The sequence below is a fragment of the Pararge aegeria genome, chromosome 12, assembly GCF_905163445.1.
Source record: "Pararge aegeria chromosome 12, ilParAegt1.1, whole genome shotgun sequence".
Classification (NCBI taxonomy): Eukaryota; Metazoa; Arthropoda; class Insecta; order Lepidoptera; family Nymphalidae; genus Pararge; species Pararge aegeria.
This window is the reverse complement of record NC_053191.1, coordinates 2,866,626-2,885,707: the sequence shown is the minus strand read 5'-3', so window position 1 is coordinate 2,885,707 and position 19,082 is coordinate 2,866,626. Positions and strand designations below refer to the sequence as shown.

The window sequence follows — 19,082 nt, the reverse complement described above, 5'->3', positions numbered from 1 at the left end:
AGATGCTTCAATTCAAAAGAGAATTTTAGAAAAACTTACATCGCCAACAGCACCCCACTGCACCGCCAAGGCAGGGAAGCCAAGCTTCTTCCTCCATTCACAGATCCTCTCCATCACTGAGTTAGAGAAGCCGTAGTTTGCCTGACCCGCGTTACCACGACCGCAGGATACGGAGGAGAATATCACAAAGTCCCTGAAAAAATAAGTACCTATAGCATAGTGTCCCAACAGTGAAATTTTACGATATGTGGTCCTACTAATCTATTAAATATTTTGTAATAGTCCAATCCGCACTAGGCCAGCGTGGTGGACTACGGCCTTAACCCCTTCTTATTGTGTGAGGAGACCCGTGCTCTGTAATGGGCCGGTACTGGGTTGATATGACGATGATGAATTTAAAAAATAATATATATCAATCAACCTATGTTTATTACAAATTGTAATTTTAATTTCATATTTTTATAACCCTGTTATAATAGTTTACCTACAACTTACCACATCATTTCAATAGTTTTTAGTCTATTAACGGATATTTATTGTTATAAAATTAGTAGTTCACTTACTTAAGAGCCGGACACATTTTTTTCGAAAGTTTATCCAGATTCATCGTTGCTAAGGCTTTCGGTGCAAAGGATACTTTGAAGGACTCTGGAGTCTGATTCTGGAAGATGCAATCTCTAAGTATGACCGCCAAATTAAAGATTGCTTCAACCTGTCCCATGGAGTTCGCCATTGCTAACATCTCTTCGCAGCCAGATTCGTTGGTGATATCATGAGTGGAGATCCTAACATCGGCGCCATAGCTGGTCCATGCTCTAGTAAAAAAGTACAATTTTAAAACACGTTTCGGCAAACTTAATGCATATCCGGCTCGAAGGACCAATGGAGTCATTATTTACTTTACAGAATTTCTGGGAATGTAACTGGTTTTTTTATTACTTGCCTTTTTTCTTGTAATTAATTTTTATTGATTATTCATACAGATATAATTAAAGTAATCAATCTTTCCCGACATCTATAGTCTACTATCTATAGTCATTTAATATTAGTAGATTTTGATGTCAACAATATAGCATTTGCAAATGTGATACTTTACAGTAACATATAGAATCAAGGCCTAGGTTAAACACTAGAAGCATCCAAGGAAAAAGGAAGTAAAAATTATAAAGTATCTAGAAGGGTAAATCTACACTTAAACAAATACGAATAATTTCGTTGTTTAATTTAATGACAGGTTTTTTATATTTGGTCCAATTTTTCTTTTTAAATTAAAAAAATATTATTAAATATAGATTTTTCTGAGGTACTCAATTCCTATAACAAATTTATACTTACTTTATTCTAGAAGACTGGTAGCCATTACTAATTCCTCGTCTCGACGTGAGCACCACTTTCCTAGCACCCCTCAGGATGAGCCAATCAGCCAGTTCAAGGCCAAAACCTCCAAGACCTCCCACAACTACGTAAACCAGTTCTTCAGTACACATGTATCTGGAAACAATACGAAAATATTAAATTATTTATTTATTTATTTATTTATTTATTTATTTATTTATACTCTTTATTTGTACACCACTCAAACAAAGAAACAAGACAAAAAAAGAACAAACACATGAAGAATGAAGCAGGATACAAAAGGCGGCCTTATCGCTAAGTAGCGATCTCTGCCAGGCAACCTTAGGATTAGGAAAACTAAAAAGAAAACAAATAGGTGGGGTACACTATTTAGTACATACATACAAATATCTACATACTAATACATAAACCAGACTACACAAATAAAAAAAAATAAAAAATACTATCGATAAATATAAAAAAATAAATATACTAATACATATCTTAATATACCATAAATACTAAATTAAATTATCACCCTTCTTTGTCTGCGTTTATTACGGGTTTTTACGAATTCCGGCGGAAACGATTGTAGCCTATTTTGCTCTCCGACCTTTCAAATACCTCAAGGAAAAATCACCTGCTTTTCGCGTAGCTTTCGCAAACTAAGCTTAATGTTCTTTATATACATGTTTTATTTCTCGCTTTAAAACATTTCGTTATACGAAGACAAACAACATCATACCTTGGAACTGCTTTTATTTTGAAGCTTTTTGGTTTCACTGGTCGATTTGTTCGTTCTTCTTCACGAATTTTGATGATGACCTGTAGGCAATAATTTCGTAAGTAAGAAGCATAAGTAATAATAGTAATAATAGAATATATAACAAATGTGCTATCGTCTCATCATTTAAAAATACACTGCTAGACTGATTGCATGTGGTTTTCCGGAAAATCGCATCTTCACTGAAGCATTTGGGACCACTGTTACCACACCAGATTTATAGGGTTGCCACAGATTATAGCAAATTAATCTATGTGATAGATTCTAACCGGTGGATACTACCGCTACTGGTTAAATATCAGTGTGCCATTAAAGTTTGCCACTTGCACTGTAATTTTAGAAGTAGCGGGAGTAGACACCAGCTAGTTGGACAGACGACATCAAACGAGTTACAGGAAGTCACTCGACACAAGCAGCGCCAGACAATCTATCAATTGATGGGCCATCGCCCATCTACCCACAAAGTAAGCATAGCTTGTCATATGGTTACTAAGATAGCTGACGAATAATTTTATGAATATAATAAGACATAAATGCTTAAAATATACAGATAAACACCAAGACACTGAAAAACATTCATATTCATCACACAAACATGTTCCCGTTGTGGGAATCGAACCCACGGCTGCCCACTGCACCATTTGACTGTCAAATTTATCACTGTATTAAATGCTTTCAGATATATTGAAAGAAAGAATCGTCCTTATAATATCACATATCTAAAATGTTAAATCTGTATCATTAAATTGTTTAAAATTAAATAAAAATGTGTGTGGAACGAGCTAGCTTAGTATAGCTGAATACTTTAGTATTAGCCCAGCACTGATTTTCAGCCAGCCCCTTTATCTTCGTCGGAGCCGAATCCTCGTGACTAAACCATAATAGATCAATTATAAAATAAACAAAAACGCTGATTGTATATAAGCAAACAAAAATTGCACGTTAACATTAGATATTGAAGTCATCATAGTAATGTTTCTTAACATAGATATGTAAATGCGTTGAAACAAAGTAAACATTGAAGATAATCAAGAGAATAATCTGTATAAAGAAATATTTGACTTTACTTGAAAAGTATTAAAGCAGCTGTTTACCTTTCCAATATGTTTCCCGGCAGCCATGTAACGGAAGGCAGCTTCGACTTCGTCTTTGTTGAACGTGCAATATGTGAGAGGACGGATGGCTCCACTCTCCATACCAGATAAAAGGAGATCTTGTAAACTCTAGAGAAATCAAAGACAATAAATATAGTGCACGTAGTGTTAATTTCAATAATTGAAATTCGTATGATGATACCGTACTTATGGTATTTAATATTATATTTAAGTTAGTCCAGGCGAATCTATTGCACAAAATTGTAATAAATTCTAGCTTTATTTAAACAGAGAGTTTTATTTTATTGTCTGTATCAAAACTCTATTCTTACAGGACACGTATTATATCATCAAAAACAATGTAAAAAATGATGCATCCTAACCTTTCTGAACTCGTAGCCTTGTTCAAAGATGTAATCCAACATAATACCGTGGAAGGAGATCTCTTTGAGGAAGCAATACATTCCGATGGGGGTGTTGTTGCTGATATCAAACTTGCCAATCTCGAGGAAACGCCCGCGATAGCCGAGACAACGCACAGATGCCTAAGGATATTATACAAAGGTCATTAAAATTTTTAAAGTATAATCAGATTTTAAATAACATATTGATAATACGCTTAAAAATCAATAGGATTAGGACAATGTAGGACAAATTTGTAGAAAAAAAAATTGGTAAAAAATGTATTCAATTTAGCAATTCACAATGGGCTACATAATTGTGTAGCCATATATCATTTCAATAGCAAAGTAATACAGCCAGTAGTCAGGCAATAGTGAGAGTTTACTGGAGAAAAGCTTCCACAGAAGTTGAAGATGTTTGTGGTATTTAACACTCCATTAATTTTACCTGCAGTTTTTCGTCAGATAGTGAATTGAGGACCATATCGACTCCCTTGCCATTAGTTTCCTTTCGGATCATGTCTTCGAAAGATGCATCACGCGAGTTGCCGATGTTACTGTCTGTAATACAGAAATTGAAATAAATAACTCAAGACAAACTGAAGAACTGATAAAAACAAGTTCAAGTTTATTGTTCAATAAAAATATAAAAATTAATTAAAATAGCTCTCGTGCAGCTTTTCCTTCTGCCAGTGGTTGCCTGTAAGAGATTGCTTGCAGCAATAAGACCGCCTTTGCTTGCCTATAATTCTTGTTCTTTTGTTTATTTTATGTATATTTTTATATTAGTGTGCAATAAAGTATTTCTTCCTCTTAAAATAGGTACTAATCTGCTGACAGTTGTTTAAAAGAACCTCTAGGTTGAAAAATAGCTGTCATAAGCTTGAAAAGCTGGTTTTATCTTAGATTGCTCAACCGATTCTATGGTGATAACTATCCTTATTAAAATAAGGTATATTCACTTTACCTGCATAATCTATTCTTGATTTTCAGTTAGGTATCTTGTAAAGTCAAAGGTTTGAAAAGTTTATTTAATAAAATACCCGCAACTTCGTCCGCGTTTATTTTGGGTTTTTAGAAATACCGCGAGAACTCTGTATTTGCCCAGGTTTATGTTTATCTCTAGGATGCAAACTATTTGTATGCTAAATTTCACAAAGATAAGTTTAACAGTGAAGCTATGCACAAGTGCTATTTATTTAAATCCCGAGAATAACTTTTACCAGAATCTTTCCGGGATAAATATTATCCTATGTCTATTTCCTGGATCTAAGAAACATGTTTCTGTGAAGGTCGGCTCAACTGCTCAGTCACCCACGGGTAAATAAAACCAGACATACACACTCACATCGCATTTATATATTTATAATTTGTATTAGTGTGAATTACCTATTTGTTTAATCAATTTTAACTCAGCATATTATTTTAGTTTAAATCTTGAGAGAAAATATAAGATTGAGAATCTAAACCTTACCTTTCAATTGCGGGAACAGTTTCTTAATGAACGCTCGTTTTTCTGGGGTGCCCACGGTGGTGAATACTTCACAACCGTAGTGGAATGCTACATTAATAGCTGCTTGACCTACGCCTCCAGAGCCAGCGTGAATCAGTATTGACTCACCGCGTTGAAGTTGGCCTACCATTATCTATAAAATATCATCTTCAGATTAATAATCTAGATATTTCTAACCAAAACATGGTAATTTTATTCCAAATTCAAATCTTGAGCAAATGTATTAAAAACACCAATGTGGCGGTAAAACACGTTTCTGCAACTGCTAAATCTAGACGTAAAATGTTTGAGATATACAGACACGCAAGAGAAACTGTAAGGGTTCGTTGTTTTGCCAAAGTATATAAAATTTTAATTTTCTTAAATAAGTTCAATGACTTGAACTAAAACGACGAATTAATGAATGACTAGATAAGAAATAATGAATGATAAGAGAAAAAAATCCACAAAACTCTCCTCTTAAGCATTATTTATCTTGGCAATACTAACCATGGCATAATAAACAGTTCCATAAGCGACGGGAACGGTGGCGGCCTCTTCGAGGGTCCACTCGTCGGGAATATTCCACATTAGGGCTCGGTCTGCTTCAACCATGTTCGCGCAACCAGAGTTGGTCACCATGGCCATTATTCGGGCACCACTACAAAAAATTGTTTTAACCACATTTAAAACTGATGACGATAATGATGATAATTTCTTAGACAATGATTTTATTGATGCAGTAAGAATGTAATGGATCAAATGAACTGTTTATATTTTGACCCAGCTAAGATCGTCATTACTTACCAAACAATTATCGTCAAGGTACCTAAGAATGAGTTTTAAAAAGGCTAGCTTTATTCTCATATTTTGCTGTTCAACATACGCCTGATTATTCAATGTAATCCGAAATCTTCAGATCAAATATTAAAGTTAGTGGAGCCATCCTTATTGACAGAATAGAGTAGGAAAAATATAGTAATACTAAATTTAAAATATCTTAAATATTAAATATTTGTCTTAGCTTGACTTTTATAATAATGATTTCGTTATCAACCATTTTAATTGGTTCTGTTAAAAAATTCAATTAAACCTAACCTTAACCTAAGCCTAATTAGGACTTAATTTTTAAACTTGCTTAGGGTTTTATATTAAAAAAGCTACTACTACTTGGTTTAGAATAGGCACACCTGTTTCTATGAACAAATGCTTACCTGACAGTTCTACCAACGATTTCGAAACCTTGCACACATTCTTGTGCTAACCTGCCTCGAGCCACAGCGTCGACTGTGACACGACCTGTAGCCGTCATTACATCTCGGAAGTTCATTGCAGCGCTATATACCTGGAAATAAAACAATCCATGTTTACTGCGATAGATACACCGCAAAGTCGTCAAATAAATTGTTATGATAGCCATAACTATAATTGCATAAACCGGCTGATGCTGCTCATAAAGAGAAGAAATTTTAAACATCTTTAATATCCAAGCAGTTTAAGGCGCTATTCAATTTTAAACCGGTTTATTTTTTCTCATCTGAGCAAATGTTTCTTAGAAATTCCTCGGGTTTGCTATAAACCTCCAAGAAGAAAGAGTAAGGTAGCTGGTAATAAATAAATATACTCACATGTACTAACACACTGTCAGGATTTTTGAAGGCTTGGTTTTCTCGGATGGGTCCTTCCAGCCATTTAAGCGTTGACAAGTCTCCTATAGTTGTAGTGTTGACATAGGCATGGTGCGCTTCGACGGTATCCAGATCCCCCAGGAGTAAGTGGCGGTATGTGCCCCATTGACCCTGGAAAATAAAGTTGTCAAGAACAGCACAGTTCTACCGTCGACCTGCTTCTGAGCAGCATCTTTAATCTAAGTACAAACTGCTGTAAAACGGGACTTAAATAGGGTAATAGCCTGGAAATAATAGCTACATTGTTGACCTATAAGACAAAGCCAGCCACAAAACCCATAAAATTTATCATCATCATTACACTAGTTGATGCTGACGGGTGCTTTATCCAGTTTTTACGAAACATATAGAGAGATAGAGAATATAATAAAAAATAACATCACTCACTTCTTGATACACATTCAAAGCTAAATCTTTATCCAACTGGTCTTCATAGAACTCCAAATCAGGGTTGAAAGGTGGTGCGGATGGATCGGACAAAAGGAGACCACAAACAATTTCACCACCAGGTTCCCTCCTTAGACAATTAATAAGACCTAAGAGCCCATTTATAAGTTCATCTTGGCTATAAAGTACAAGTTTTTGTCCAGCTTTAAGCTCCTCCTTAACTTTGTCAACCCAAGCGTAAGTTTGATCTACGGTATCAATTTTTACAAACTTCGCAGGCTTAGCTCCAACTCTTTTTCTGAAAAGAACTAAGTATTCTAGGCCTGTGTCTTGTATAGTAATTATATCGTATTTATCAGAGTAGTCTTTGGGGTTAATGCGATCTTTTTCTCGGCTTATAACGAAACATTTATCACGCAGGGTTGATAAGGCTTGCTTTAGTACCTATGAGACAAGAATAGCATAATATTAATAATTGACGAATAAACGTAAATCAAATTTAGTTATTTCTTCATAAGCTCGATGCAATAAAATCAGAATTCATGAATGAAGGACAACTTACGTCTGGCCGCCTAAGTAAGTTAGCACCAACAAATATTACTGTGTTAGTTTCTCCGAGCAGCTTCTTATTTTCAACAGTTATATGGGACGGCATATCAGGCAAAGGATCTTCAGATAAAACTGATAATTCCGCTTGTACTAAAGGCAAATCACCAAGTACATCACCAACGATTTCCATTACAGGTTTTAAGTTGTTGTTTTTATATTCTTCATCAACAAGTTCAATACTTTTGACTTTATAAGTTTGAATGTTTTCTAGGATAAGCTGTATATTGGCCCGAAGGATATCTTCGATCTAAAAAAAGGGTATATTACATTAAAACATCTATTATTAAAGAAATGTAGACTAGGACAATTGACCAAGTCATTTGTAAAAGCAAAAATAGAGGCCCCGAATGGTACCTTGTATTACTAGAGATATGAATTTACCTTCATTTTTGATTTGCCGAAGTTAGGTATAAATTCGTTTTTTTCAAGTACTGGCACGCCCAAAGGAATTCTTTTGGAAATAGGAGTAGCATGTAGACCCCGAATTTCCACACCGCCAGCCCTATTTTATGACAAAAATAGATTAAGCTGCATTATCGTGTAATATTTAAAACGATTTGTGAACTCAAAATACAACGTTGATCTTACCTAATAACATCAACATGAGGATAAACTCGAATCTCAAAGGACTGACGAGTAGAATCCGGGTTCATTTTGGAAATGGCATCATAATGCATATTGGCGTCTATACAAAGCTTCTGAATTCTAGTAGGGACGAAAAGACCACGCGTATCTTGACTAACGATTCTCATTTGGAGCATACAATCCATGAAGGCTACCCAGTTATTAGACCAGGCGAGGCGCCCGCGAGTGCCTTCTATGTTACTGCCAATGATACTTCTGAAGATGCCACTGTAAAAAAAATTAGTTGTACTTATATTATTTTACTGTGCAATATTACATAAGTTTAACCGTTGACAGATTATTTCTATCCAAAAAAAGATTAGGACTCATTTAAAAGTATTTTGAATTATTCCAGAAGAAAATATTTGGAAAATTATTGCTCTCATAAGATCTGAAAAAATGTACACAACTACTAATACATTTCAGGTTGCTATATTAAGTTTCAGAGAAAACGTAATGCTGAAACACTCCTACTACCGACTTACCCATATTGATATCCTCGTAGACGTAATTCCTTATAGAAATCTTTGGTGAGCATGTGTTTAACATTGGGACCAGTTGCTTCAGGTGCTGGCGGTAGAACTCTGTAATCTTGACCGATGTTTTTCTTAGCGTATATACGTCCTGTTACGATTGATGCTCCACTCTCCACGATCTAAACAACATTATTTATTCATTAGGAAAGCATTCTTTGCTTTTTATCATTCATCACTAGAAAATATTCTTACCTCAAATTGTCCGCTTCCCTTCTGTATCATAACGATGAACTCGAGATTTCCATCTTTGGGGATATTGGTCGCCCTCTGGAATCGAACGTTCTCGAATACCACAGACACCTCCGTGTGTAGTTCTCCCATCATCATTCCAAGAGTTTCCCAAACCATTACCAGATATCCAGTAGCGGGGTATAAATTACGTCCTAGAGAATATAGTTTAGTTTAGTTTAGCGTTTTTACAGCGTCGGATAGAAGTTGTGGAAGTTAATTTGCATGAATACTAAGTTTAATGACGTGACAACCAGACAAATCTGAAAGGTATTTTTTTGTTTTATGTAATGTAGCACAACATATATCTGGCAAACCGTACTTATTTATCTGCTTGTCGCAGACTTAGTTTAATGGTTTATTTTCCAACACATTTGCGTAGTCGTAGAGTTTAAATTTTATCCAAAGACGGCGGTAAAAAGAGTGATGACAGTCGAAACACTAAGATATGAGATAAGGTATGCATGCATTCTAGTGAACACTTAGCTCAAATACATTTCTGCGTGGAATCATATCTTAACATAAACTAAGCTATATCGTTTAGTGCTATATCTTTCTCGTTAGTTAAAATGCATTGAGTTAGTACGAATATTAAGGACTACATTGAATAAACCAATCTAATTTTAAGAGTAATCTGCCCATAAACATCGACTACTAAGCTAGTAAGTAAAAAAATACCTTCTAGTTAAGTATTTCGAATTACATCTATAAAATATTTTATTTTTATTTTTTTTGCTTTTCCTTTTTTTAGCTTTTGAAGCCTTATTATAAAATGGATATTTAAGTTTATCGGCTAATATTTACCATCAACAACGTGTCCTGCCATAAATTCACTGTCTTCATCCGCAATAGACATTCGTACTGTTCGCTCTCCAGACTTCATTTTCTCTTGGGCCTTGTATGATGTTACGTACCTGATGAGGCAATATTAATGCGATATTATAAGATGGTAATAAAAAATATACCCGACTGAGTTTATTTAACTAGACTTTAACTTAAACCGGGCAGGGTTGTAATTGTTAAAACTTAAAGTTTTAAGTTAACAGTTTTATTAAAAATAAAAACGAAAAAAATTGTTTGAGAAAATATAGATAGAGATTTCAAAAGTGTTTATAATGAAATAAGTATATATTAATCACACTTGCTCGTTGTTAATAGCATCACTTTAAGGCTCATAATACAAGGTATTAAACATGTGTCTTTTTATTTACAATACCGCATGAGTTTTTTATGATAATACGTTTTATTAGTATGTTAATATGTTTTCCTTAATTTAAATAGATAACAGCATTTAACATGGATAACTTATAATTGGTACAGTTTCATTTATTCACACAATTGATCATATTAACTATCTGGATCCACTTTTACCAAAAAAGGAGAACGTTTTGGCAAAGTCACAAACCAACGGTGCTGAAGTGAATATTGAACAAGATATATATTCAAAATTACAGAACGGAGCAATTTGTTTGCGGCCTCCTGACGAATGGGGTGCTATTTATATTTGTACGACTTTATTACGTCCGCTTCGGGTCACTTGCAGGAATATACGCAAAAACCAGGCAATAGAAATAAGTGGGTTATTTATTATTGAAGCAAAGAGCTTAGAAGACCCTGGATTAAAAAAAAACACATGTGCTTAATCAAAATCGCCAGGATTCTTTATGAGGAGTAAAGAAAAGAAAGTACCCAAATAAAAAGTGAAAGATGTTAAGTGTGGTCTATTATAAATGAATCAATGAGATTAAGAAAAAGAACCTTCAGATAATATCCTAGATCCTCCTTATTTTCCTGAACCAACGAAACAAAAGCTCAGGAGAAATCTCCCAGAACTTGGTCTAGTTTATTTTCCTGAACTAATGAAACGAAAAACTTAGGAGAAATCTCCTAGAACTTGGTGGTTCATTTTGAATTTCCGATCAGTATATTGCCAATCTTTCATATTTAAATGTCTTACTAAAATCGTAGGAAGCTCTCGGACTATTTTGCATAATAAATTAAGACTTTTTTTACGTATTATATTAAGGCCACCCGCTTGTTGGGTGCCGTATCCGACGGGACCCTACTAAGCCTTCGTCGTAAATCCTCAACAGCTTCGTTGCCTGAGAGAACGTTTTTTATTTGAATAGCTTATTGCTTGTTTAATGGTACCGTATATGGTTCTTGGTACCTACTGTAGAAATAATTAAGTATTTTCTAAGTTATCTGTTCAAATGTCTTTTTTTTTCACAAAGTGGTCAAACCGATCTATCTTTAATCATTCAATTTGTATTTCAATAAAAAAACAGAAAAGTTAAAAAACCATTTCCGTAATGTTACTATTGGTTTCGATTTTTTTTTCATTTATCTGTCACGGAAAGACACCGAGGAAAAAAGCTTTAATATTTTACAGTACACCAAGAATACGGTACTAGGTAACCATTGGTAAAAGTTTTGCTTAAAGGCATCCCACGGAAATTTAACATCATATCTATAACTCGGCTCTAAAGAGATAACGATTCTATTAAATTATATAAATTCTTACCAATCTTCGCTATGCTCCCATTCGACGAGATGTGAAATCATGGGGGTTCCTTGTGATACAGGAAACTGCACGTGCGGGTAAATATTTGCCATGTGAGGGTTTAGTCCGGCCTCGTATAGTCTGTCAAACAATACTTTAATAAGTTTCATATTAAAGTTAAAGGTTTGGTTTACATTTAAGTTTAAATAAAAAGAACCCTTCCTAAACAAAACTTTCTCTCATCTTAAGAACATTAACCACTTACTTTCCCAATGCCGTCAACAACACTTGTACATTATCTGGATGCTTTCTTTCTGTTAGTGGGATATTTATGACGTCCTTCTTCAATGAACGACGTAAAATTGCTTGAAGTAAACCATGTGGTGCAATTTCTATTGTAATTGCATTTGCTGGGATCAGGCGGGCAGTTTCTTCAAATAGTACCGCACTCTGTCAGAAAATAACAGTAGAAAATCAATGAACCAACGTAAGTACACTGTTTTGATCTGAGGGTTTTAATTATAAATAGTACAGCTACTGCGAGTTGGATTTAAAGTCAGTTGTACATACACGAAATAAAATATGTCGTGAATACAATATAATAATCAGTATCTGTTCTAACAATTTCAATTATCACATGATAAACTCAATATGAGATTAGAAAACCAATAAAGAAGAAAATCAAATAATTATTAATTAGGTTGTTTTGAAACATGAAGAAATAACATTTGAAATAATTTAGATTTATCATGATGAAGTTCAATTAAAAGGTTTCATTATAATAAAAGTCTGCCAAATTGGAACTATTAAATTCCAGGGTCCGAGCAAGGACTTGATAATTCTAAAATTAAATTATTCTAAATTATTCTGAAAACATTCAGTCTTATAACAAACATTACATACAATAACCACGAAAACATAATAAAGGGTTTTTTTCATTTCAAACAATAGTAGACGCAGTATACTTACCAAGAGATTGTTTGTATGGTATTCGGCAGATGAAAGTTCAGCCTTTGGATCTTTCCACAGAGCTTGTGGCACAGAAGTAGAAAGCCAACGTTCTGAACGAAGCTTTGGATCAGGTATCACTTGTCTCAAGTATTTCAACAGTTTTGGCCCTACACGAAAAAAAAAACAAGATAACAATAACACACCAGCAGGGCTAGCACGGGCGGGAGATAAAAATTATATCCCCCGCCGATTATATACTCTGACAAGGGATATAATTAACGTGCCCACCTGCTAAATCACTGGAACATGGAATAGGAGAAGTTTACCCCCGTTTATTAATACACATATATTATTTGTGTTCTGTTGCTCTGAGAATTGATAAAGCTGTGGGAGAAGATAAATTTGTATTCTTTCCCGGGGATATTACTGTCTCCTGCCCATGCTGTACAGTACTTAACCGTCTCATGAGATTTAATTAAGAATAGTGACTACAGTTCATAGTTCTGTTTATTTTAGTGTATGTAGTTTAGTAGGTTTATAGTTTATTGAAAACCCACCAATCAACAATTCAAGTAACAGTTTGAAAAGTTTGATTAGAAGTTTCCTTAGGGTAAAAAATTCAGTAAATCTATTAAAGATAGATTACTTACCAGCTTCTGAAATATAGCGTGAGTGGTAGGCGATGTTTGAACATGGGACCTCTTTAGCGAAGACACCTTGAGCAACGAGCTTCGCGACGAAGGTCTTCATGATATCAGCTGGACCAGATATGGTGCTGGAGTCCGGGCCGTTGTGACAGGCAACTTCGATTTCGGGTGGGACTATTGTTTTGATCTATAAAAAAGAGAAATACGATGACCAATAGCCTAGTGGTAAGGGCTTCAGCTCCCTTTCGGAGGGGATCGAGTTTATCTCTGGAACGCACCTCTTCGGAGTTATGTGCGTTTTTGATTAAAGCTATTAATATATCACTTGCTGTAACGGTGTACGAGCGTGGAAAGTTGCCCATAACGTTCTCTAAGGTGTGTGAAGTCTACCAATCCGCACTTGGTCATCGTTGGACTGCTGTTAATAAATATGGTATTTTCTCTTTTAATTTTTTACTCTCTTAACTACTTAACTTAAATATAAACGTGATGCTCTAGACACTTACTTCACTGTAACCAAGTCCAACAGCAGCCATGGAACCTTTGATAAATGGAGTTTCAATAGATGCAAGACCGCGGCTGTACGCAGACAAAATCATTTGTTCAGCAGTGAAACATCCATCTGCATAAGCGCAACCGAGCTCGCCTACACTGTGACCTAAAACATAATAAGGTTATTTTTCCTTCCACATCATCTTCATTTCATTTAAATCTTAGTACCGACTGACCTGTATTTAATGTCAATACAACCGTTTTTCGCTGTATGCACATGAAAATGTATATGGTATTTGAAACAAAAAAAAATGACTTGTTATTCAAATACTTGGCTTTCTAATGGTTTTTACAAAAACTTTGTTACTAAAACAAACAAAATATAAGAGATCCGGTGGTGACTTTCGAGCTTTAAATTCAGACTTTTAATTTATAAATGTGAACCAAATTTCAGACAGTATCGATGAAAACGGGTCAAAATTATTTATGAGATCTGGCACAAGCGTATTAAACACAAGAGTAAAATGAAAATTAAGCTTAATTTGATATACTACAACTACTACAATTTTCTATATCGGAGCATCATCAGGAGATGTTGACTTTACAAAGGAGATTTGTTATAACAATAATTCATTTCTTTACAATGAATAATTGTTATAACTATTCATTGTAACGTCAACATAATTTTTGCAAGTTTCGGAGCGAAACGTGCGTAGAGGGTACATTATATCGTGTGCAGAATAAGGATTGAAGAAATTATAAATTACACCAAACAGATTCTCCTGCTTTTCGCGGAGTATAGCAAATTGAGCTTAATTTTCATATCATGGATTTCCGCAAAGTGGCGTTACTTTGCGGAAATCCATGATATGAAAATTAAGCTGCTTTTATCCAATACAAGAGTAAAGTTAAAAAGGAACTGTTAGTACACCTTTTTTTTAAATAGCTGTAGTAATTAAATCCATCAACCAATGAAACTGATTAACAAATATGAGTATCGTACTTACCAATAATATAGTCAGGTTCAATGCCTAGAGCCTTCAAGATATCAGTGAGACCTATCTGAACAGCTGCGATACCAATGAATGAGTTGAGTATATTATCGTATATCTTTGGGTCAGGTTCCGTGATAATTTTTGTTAAGTTTATGCCTTTCGATTGCAGAACTTTGTGACACCTGGTAAAAAATTAAGCAATTCAGTACATCCATGTAATATTAGTAACAGAAGACTTCTTAATTTTTCGAAATTTAAACGGATAAAGGCTATCATTCCGTGGGATCATTGCCAAGATAAGGTAGTAGGAAAGAAACGAAACAATACTCAACACTTTTGGTACACTATGAATGATATTTTGAAATACATAGTACGATATGAAAAAATAGCGTTGCATTAGTTTTTGAAATTTTGTAATTGTAGGTTGATATTCATTTAAATTTTAAATTTTTTACTGTTTTTCATTATTTTGTATTGTTTGCAATTTTAATTTGATTTAAGTAAGTATTAATTTAAGATCGTAGTCTGTACATATTTGTTTATCTTCACAGTATTTTTTGTGTTTTTTGTTTTAATCTTCGTCATATGGGTATTTGGCCTGAATTAAAGCATTTATTATTATCTTATCTTAATATATATAAATCTCCTGTCACGATGTTTGTCCGCGATGGACTCCTAAACTACTGAACCGATTTTAAATTAAATTGGCACACCGTGAGCAGTCTGGTCCGACTTAAGAGATAGGGTAGCTTGGATCTTTAATTATAGTCGCAATTTTATTTTATTGCAAATTTTTTGTCTATAATTAATTGACAGTCACATGTTATATATATATACTACTATACTCATTTAAGGTTTAGCGATACTGAATACTTTAAAAACAAAATCAAACGCAGACGAAGTCGCGGGCAACAGCTAGTTATTATAAAAAAGCATAGAGGTAAACATTACATATTGTCTGAAGTATCACTTCAATTCACTCAGTGGAGTTTCATTACTTATGATTGTAAGAAATAATATAATAATAATTATCCCTTCTTCAAAGTGAATAGGAAGTTTAAAGCAATATATAAGCCCAACGCGAAAAATAATAAAGATTTTAACTTACTTCTCAATAGCAGCAGCAAAGATAGGAATCCTCATAAGCTGGGTGGCCATACCGGCCCATTGCGACCCCATGCCGGAGTAAACGAACCAGACTGGACGACGGACGCCGGAGAAGTATTGGACATCCCGAGCAAGAGGTACGCTCTTGGTCGGTGTCGATCCTAAAGGAAACAAAGAAACAGTTTTAGAAAATTGTGAGACGGACATTTTTCATGTCAAAATTGGCACTTTTAGAAAATTTATTATGGCAAAATAAGTATTGTAAGCGTAAAAGTTTTTGTTTCTCATTTTTGTTTTAATTAAAAAAAAATTTTTTTCTCTTTTTTTGTATATAATACAATAACAATATAGCTTAGGTAGGAACTTATTCCTAAGCAATTGTGGTTAATGTTATCGTATTATATGTATAACCAAGTTGTGGAAACTTCATTGGTTTATGTGATACAAAAATACGACATTACTTTTATGTGTAAAAGTACTGTTTGTTTCCCTTGAAAAGCTAAGAAATAAATAAAAGTAAATAAAAAAAATCTTGTCAAAATTGATCACCGCTATAAAGCGAATAGAGATAATTTGAAAGAGCGGAATTTATGATTAAGCTTGACTATAAAGTCAAGACTGTTTAGAACTGACTGTTTAGTTTAGCCCAGTAGGTAGGAGCTCGACTTAACTTTCGGGGAGCTGAATTTGAAACCCAGCACGCGCCTCCATCTTTTCTAAGTTTTGTGCGCTTTAAGTAATTCACATATCACTTGCTTCAACGGTGCAGAAAAACATCGTGAGGAAACCTGCATGCCTTAGAGTTCTAAATAATGTTCTCAAAGTTGTGTAGAGTCCACCAATCCGCACGAGGCCAGCGTGGTGGACTACGGCCTTGACCCCTTCTCGTTGTGGGAGGAGACCCGTGCCGTGTAATGGGTTGGTATGATGGTGATGATGAGTCAAGACTGTTTAGAATAAAAAAGCAGATTTAAATAGACAACTGTAAACAGAACTTAAAAGCATGATCTTCAGGTAATGCGGTAAGCTGAAAAATGTTTAACTGAACAGTTTGACCAGTTTAATTAGCCATATCGATTACCTATTAAAGTATATCCTCTAACAACATGTCCAGTGATATCTTCATCATGAATCGCATGTAATAATCTGATGAGCTCAGCATCAACTGTTTTGGACTCCAGGTCATCGAGGATCCTTGCGACAGCTGATTCCGTACGTCCTGACGCGCATACTAAACGTGGAAGATCATCTGTGGGTATGCCGTTGTTGACCTGAAAGAATACATTGGTTAGAGTGGCCAAATAAATGAAGATGTATACGTAATGCATACAAGAAAGAGAAAGTAAATTTATGGAAAGGAAGAAAATAAATGTTAACATAGCATAATATCGAGTCAGAACAGCAAACCTTTTCTCTCGCGAAATTCTTGAGCAGAGTATGGGCATTAGCACCTCCAAACCCAAAGCTGTTTATTCCAGACATGCCTCGATTCCATGGTGTCTTCTCTGTAATAACTCTCAATTTTCCTTCCGCTAGAGCTGGAACTCCATCTCTGGGAGTAGAGTAGTTTAGATTTGGGGGAATAAATCCAGTGGTGTAGGCTATACAGAGCTATAAGAAATAAATCAATATAAATAATGAGTACTCAATTATATTCGGGCTGTATTTTGGGAAGTTGTTGAGTGTCGCAATTTAATTGGCAATTACCATCTATATTACTTATTGTTTTCCTTTATTTTGAAAAGGCGTTCTATTATGATTACTAACTTTACCTTTTATTGGGTATTCGAGAATTGCCTTTCCAATTATTAGGAATTTCTCTTTTTTTTTTTTACAATTTGGATTATTTATTATACTTCATTAAAAAAAAAAAAACATTTCAGCTTACTTTAGCTATTGAACAAAGTCCGGATGCAGGTTCACTATGCCCCAAGTTAGACTTAATTGATCCAATCATAAGTGGATCAGAGCGACCCGTGCAAAAGACTGCGTCTATAGCTTTGAGTTCCTCAGGATCTCCAACTCTGGTACCTAATGGAAAAACAGATGAAATGTTCAAAACAGATTTAGATTTTTTTAATACTACTAATTTGCTGATAGCAAATGTTGATGTTGAGAGCCTCTGCTGAGTCCTTGCTGGCTTTTTTTTGTTAGAATTAGGCTTCTGAACCGGTGCTACTCACAAACTTGAGGTTTTAAAAGTGTTTTTAATGTAGGTAACCCTAAAACAGTGGCGTTCAAACAGGGTGTGCACTAAGCGGACAGATTATAATAAACTAGACAAAATCTCCAGGACGTGTTATATTTTTTCATTTTATATCATCTGGCTTCTTAGAGCATACCCTGTATGCACGGCATTGACTTTAGCCGGAAGCCACCGTGTACAAATTGAAATTGTAGTACGCAGTTTAAAATATATTTTTTTTTTAGATTTTTACACAAGTACTTTACACTTAAACACAGTTTGCCATACTGAATTACAGTTTATCAGCAAAGGCTCTCGTTAACTTTTACACATTATGAATTTAATTTTCTTAATTTTATATTTATGTTATTGATCATCAACATTACCTAAAATAAGTTTACTGTATCTTTAACACTACTCTTTTGCAATGCCTGAAGAGAAACAACTGTCTGCATTCTTTACATGAAATACTTAAGCTCTAATTAAACACATATAATCTACAAAATAACTCTTTTCATAACTATTATGCATATTAAGTTTTAAAGTGCTCCAACAAGGTCTGGCAATTATTCATTTTGTCGTGCAGACATAATAATATTTCATCTACATTTTCAAATGTCATCGTAATTCACATTTTTTGGACAAACTCGTCTCGTCCCTTACCATTGTCACACAAGAGCATTATAAAGTATTCATTCTAAATCATCTGCGAAAACGTCCCAAATATTGTCCTTTGTAAACCCCACATTAACAAACGTTTTAGTGGAATTATCCATAATATTATCCGCACAATGGCAAACGTGACAGTAGGGAAACCTTTTACCTTATACTTGTAAAAATATAACAAAGAACTATTCATAATTCGGATCCATCACGGTGAAAAGTGTAATAAAGGTATTTATTTTTAAAAAAAACGTGTGTGTACTTATGTATGTATGCTTAGAAGTTATACTTTGGCGTAACAAAATAAAAATCTTTTCAAATATTTTACCTTTCGCTTTTCTACGTTTGTAGAAAAAACGAA

The 19,082-nt window shown here is 34.4% G+C and overlaps 1 protein-coding gene across 1 annotated transcript in view; it reads right to left on the bottom strand.

Moving 5' to 3' along the window:
* LOC120627910 (fatty acid synthase) overlaps window positions 1-19,082 on the bottom strand; it is a 55,463-nt gene that overhangs the window by 11,647 nt on the left and 24,734 nt on the right. Inside the window, exons 8-35 of the mRNA XM_039896034.1 lie at window positions 17,762-17,904; window positions 17,281-17,484; window positions 16,955-17,144; window positions 15,875-16,034; window positions 14,779-14,948; window positions 13,786-13,937; window positions 13,283-13,466; window positions 12,651-12,799; window positions 11,947-12,131; window positions 11,703-11,822; window positions 9,983-10,092; window positions 9,143-9,333; window positions 8,900-9,069; window positions 8,379-8,642; window positions 8,172-8,292; window positions 7,744-8,037; window positions 7,182-7,625; window positions 6,735-6,905; window positions 6,321-6,451; window positions 5,617-5,767; window positions 5,089-5,260; window positions 4,063-4,175; window positions 3,597-3,758; window positions 3,214-3,342; window positions 2,081-2,160; window positions 1,336-1,491; window positions 564-815; window positions 40-193 (exon numbers count right to left, since the gene is read on the bottom strand). Of these exons, the coding sequence (XP_039751968.1) occupies window positions 40-193; window positions 564-815; window positions 1,336-1,491; window positions 2,081-2,160; window positions 3,214-3,342; window positions 3,597-3,758; window positions 4,063-4,175; window positions 5,089-5,260; window positions 5,617-5,767; window positions 6,321-6,451; window positions 6,735-6,905; window positions 7,182-7,625; window positions 7,744-8,037; window positions 8,172-8,292; window positions 8,379-8,642; window positions 8,900-9,069; window positions 9,143-9,333; window positions 9,983-10,092; window positions 11,703-11,822; window positions 11,947-12,131; window positions 12,651-12,799; window positions 13,283-13,466; window positions 13,786-13,937; window positions 14,779-14,948; window positions 15,875-16,034; window positions 16,955-17,144; window positions 17,281-17,484; window positions 17,762-17,904 (4,922 nt within the window). The remainder of the gene's footprint in view (window positions 1-39; window positions 194-563; window positions 816-1,335; window positions 1,492-2,080; window positions 2,161-3,213; window positions 3,343-3,596; window positions 3,759-4,062; window positions 4,176-5,088; window positions 5,261-5,616; window positions 5,768-6,320; window positions 6,452-6,734; window positions 6,906-7,181; window positions 7,626-7,743; window positions 8,038-8,171; window positions 8,293-8,378; window positions 8,643-8,899; window positions 9,070-9,142; window positions 9,334-9,982; window positions 10,093-11,702; window positions 11,823-11,946; window positions 12,132-12,650; window positions 12,800-13,282; window positions 13,467-13,785; window positions 13,938-14,778; window positions 14,949-15,874; window positions 16,035-16,954; window positions 17,145-17,280; window positions 17,485-17,761; window positions 17,905-19,082) is intronic.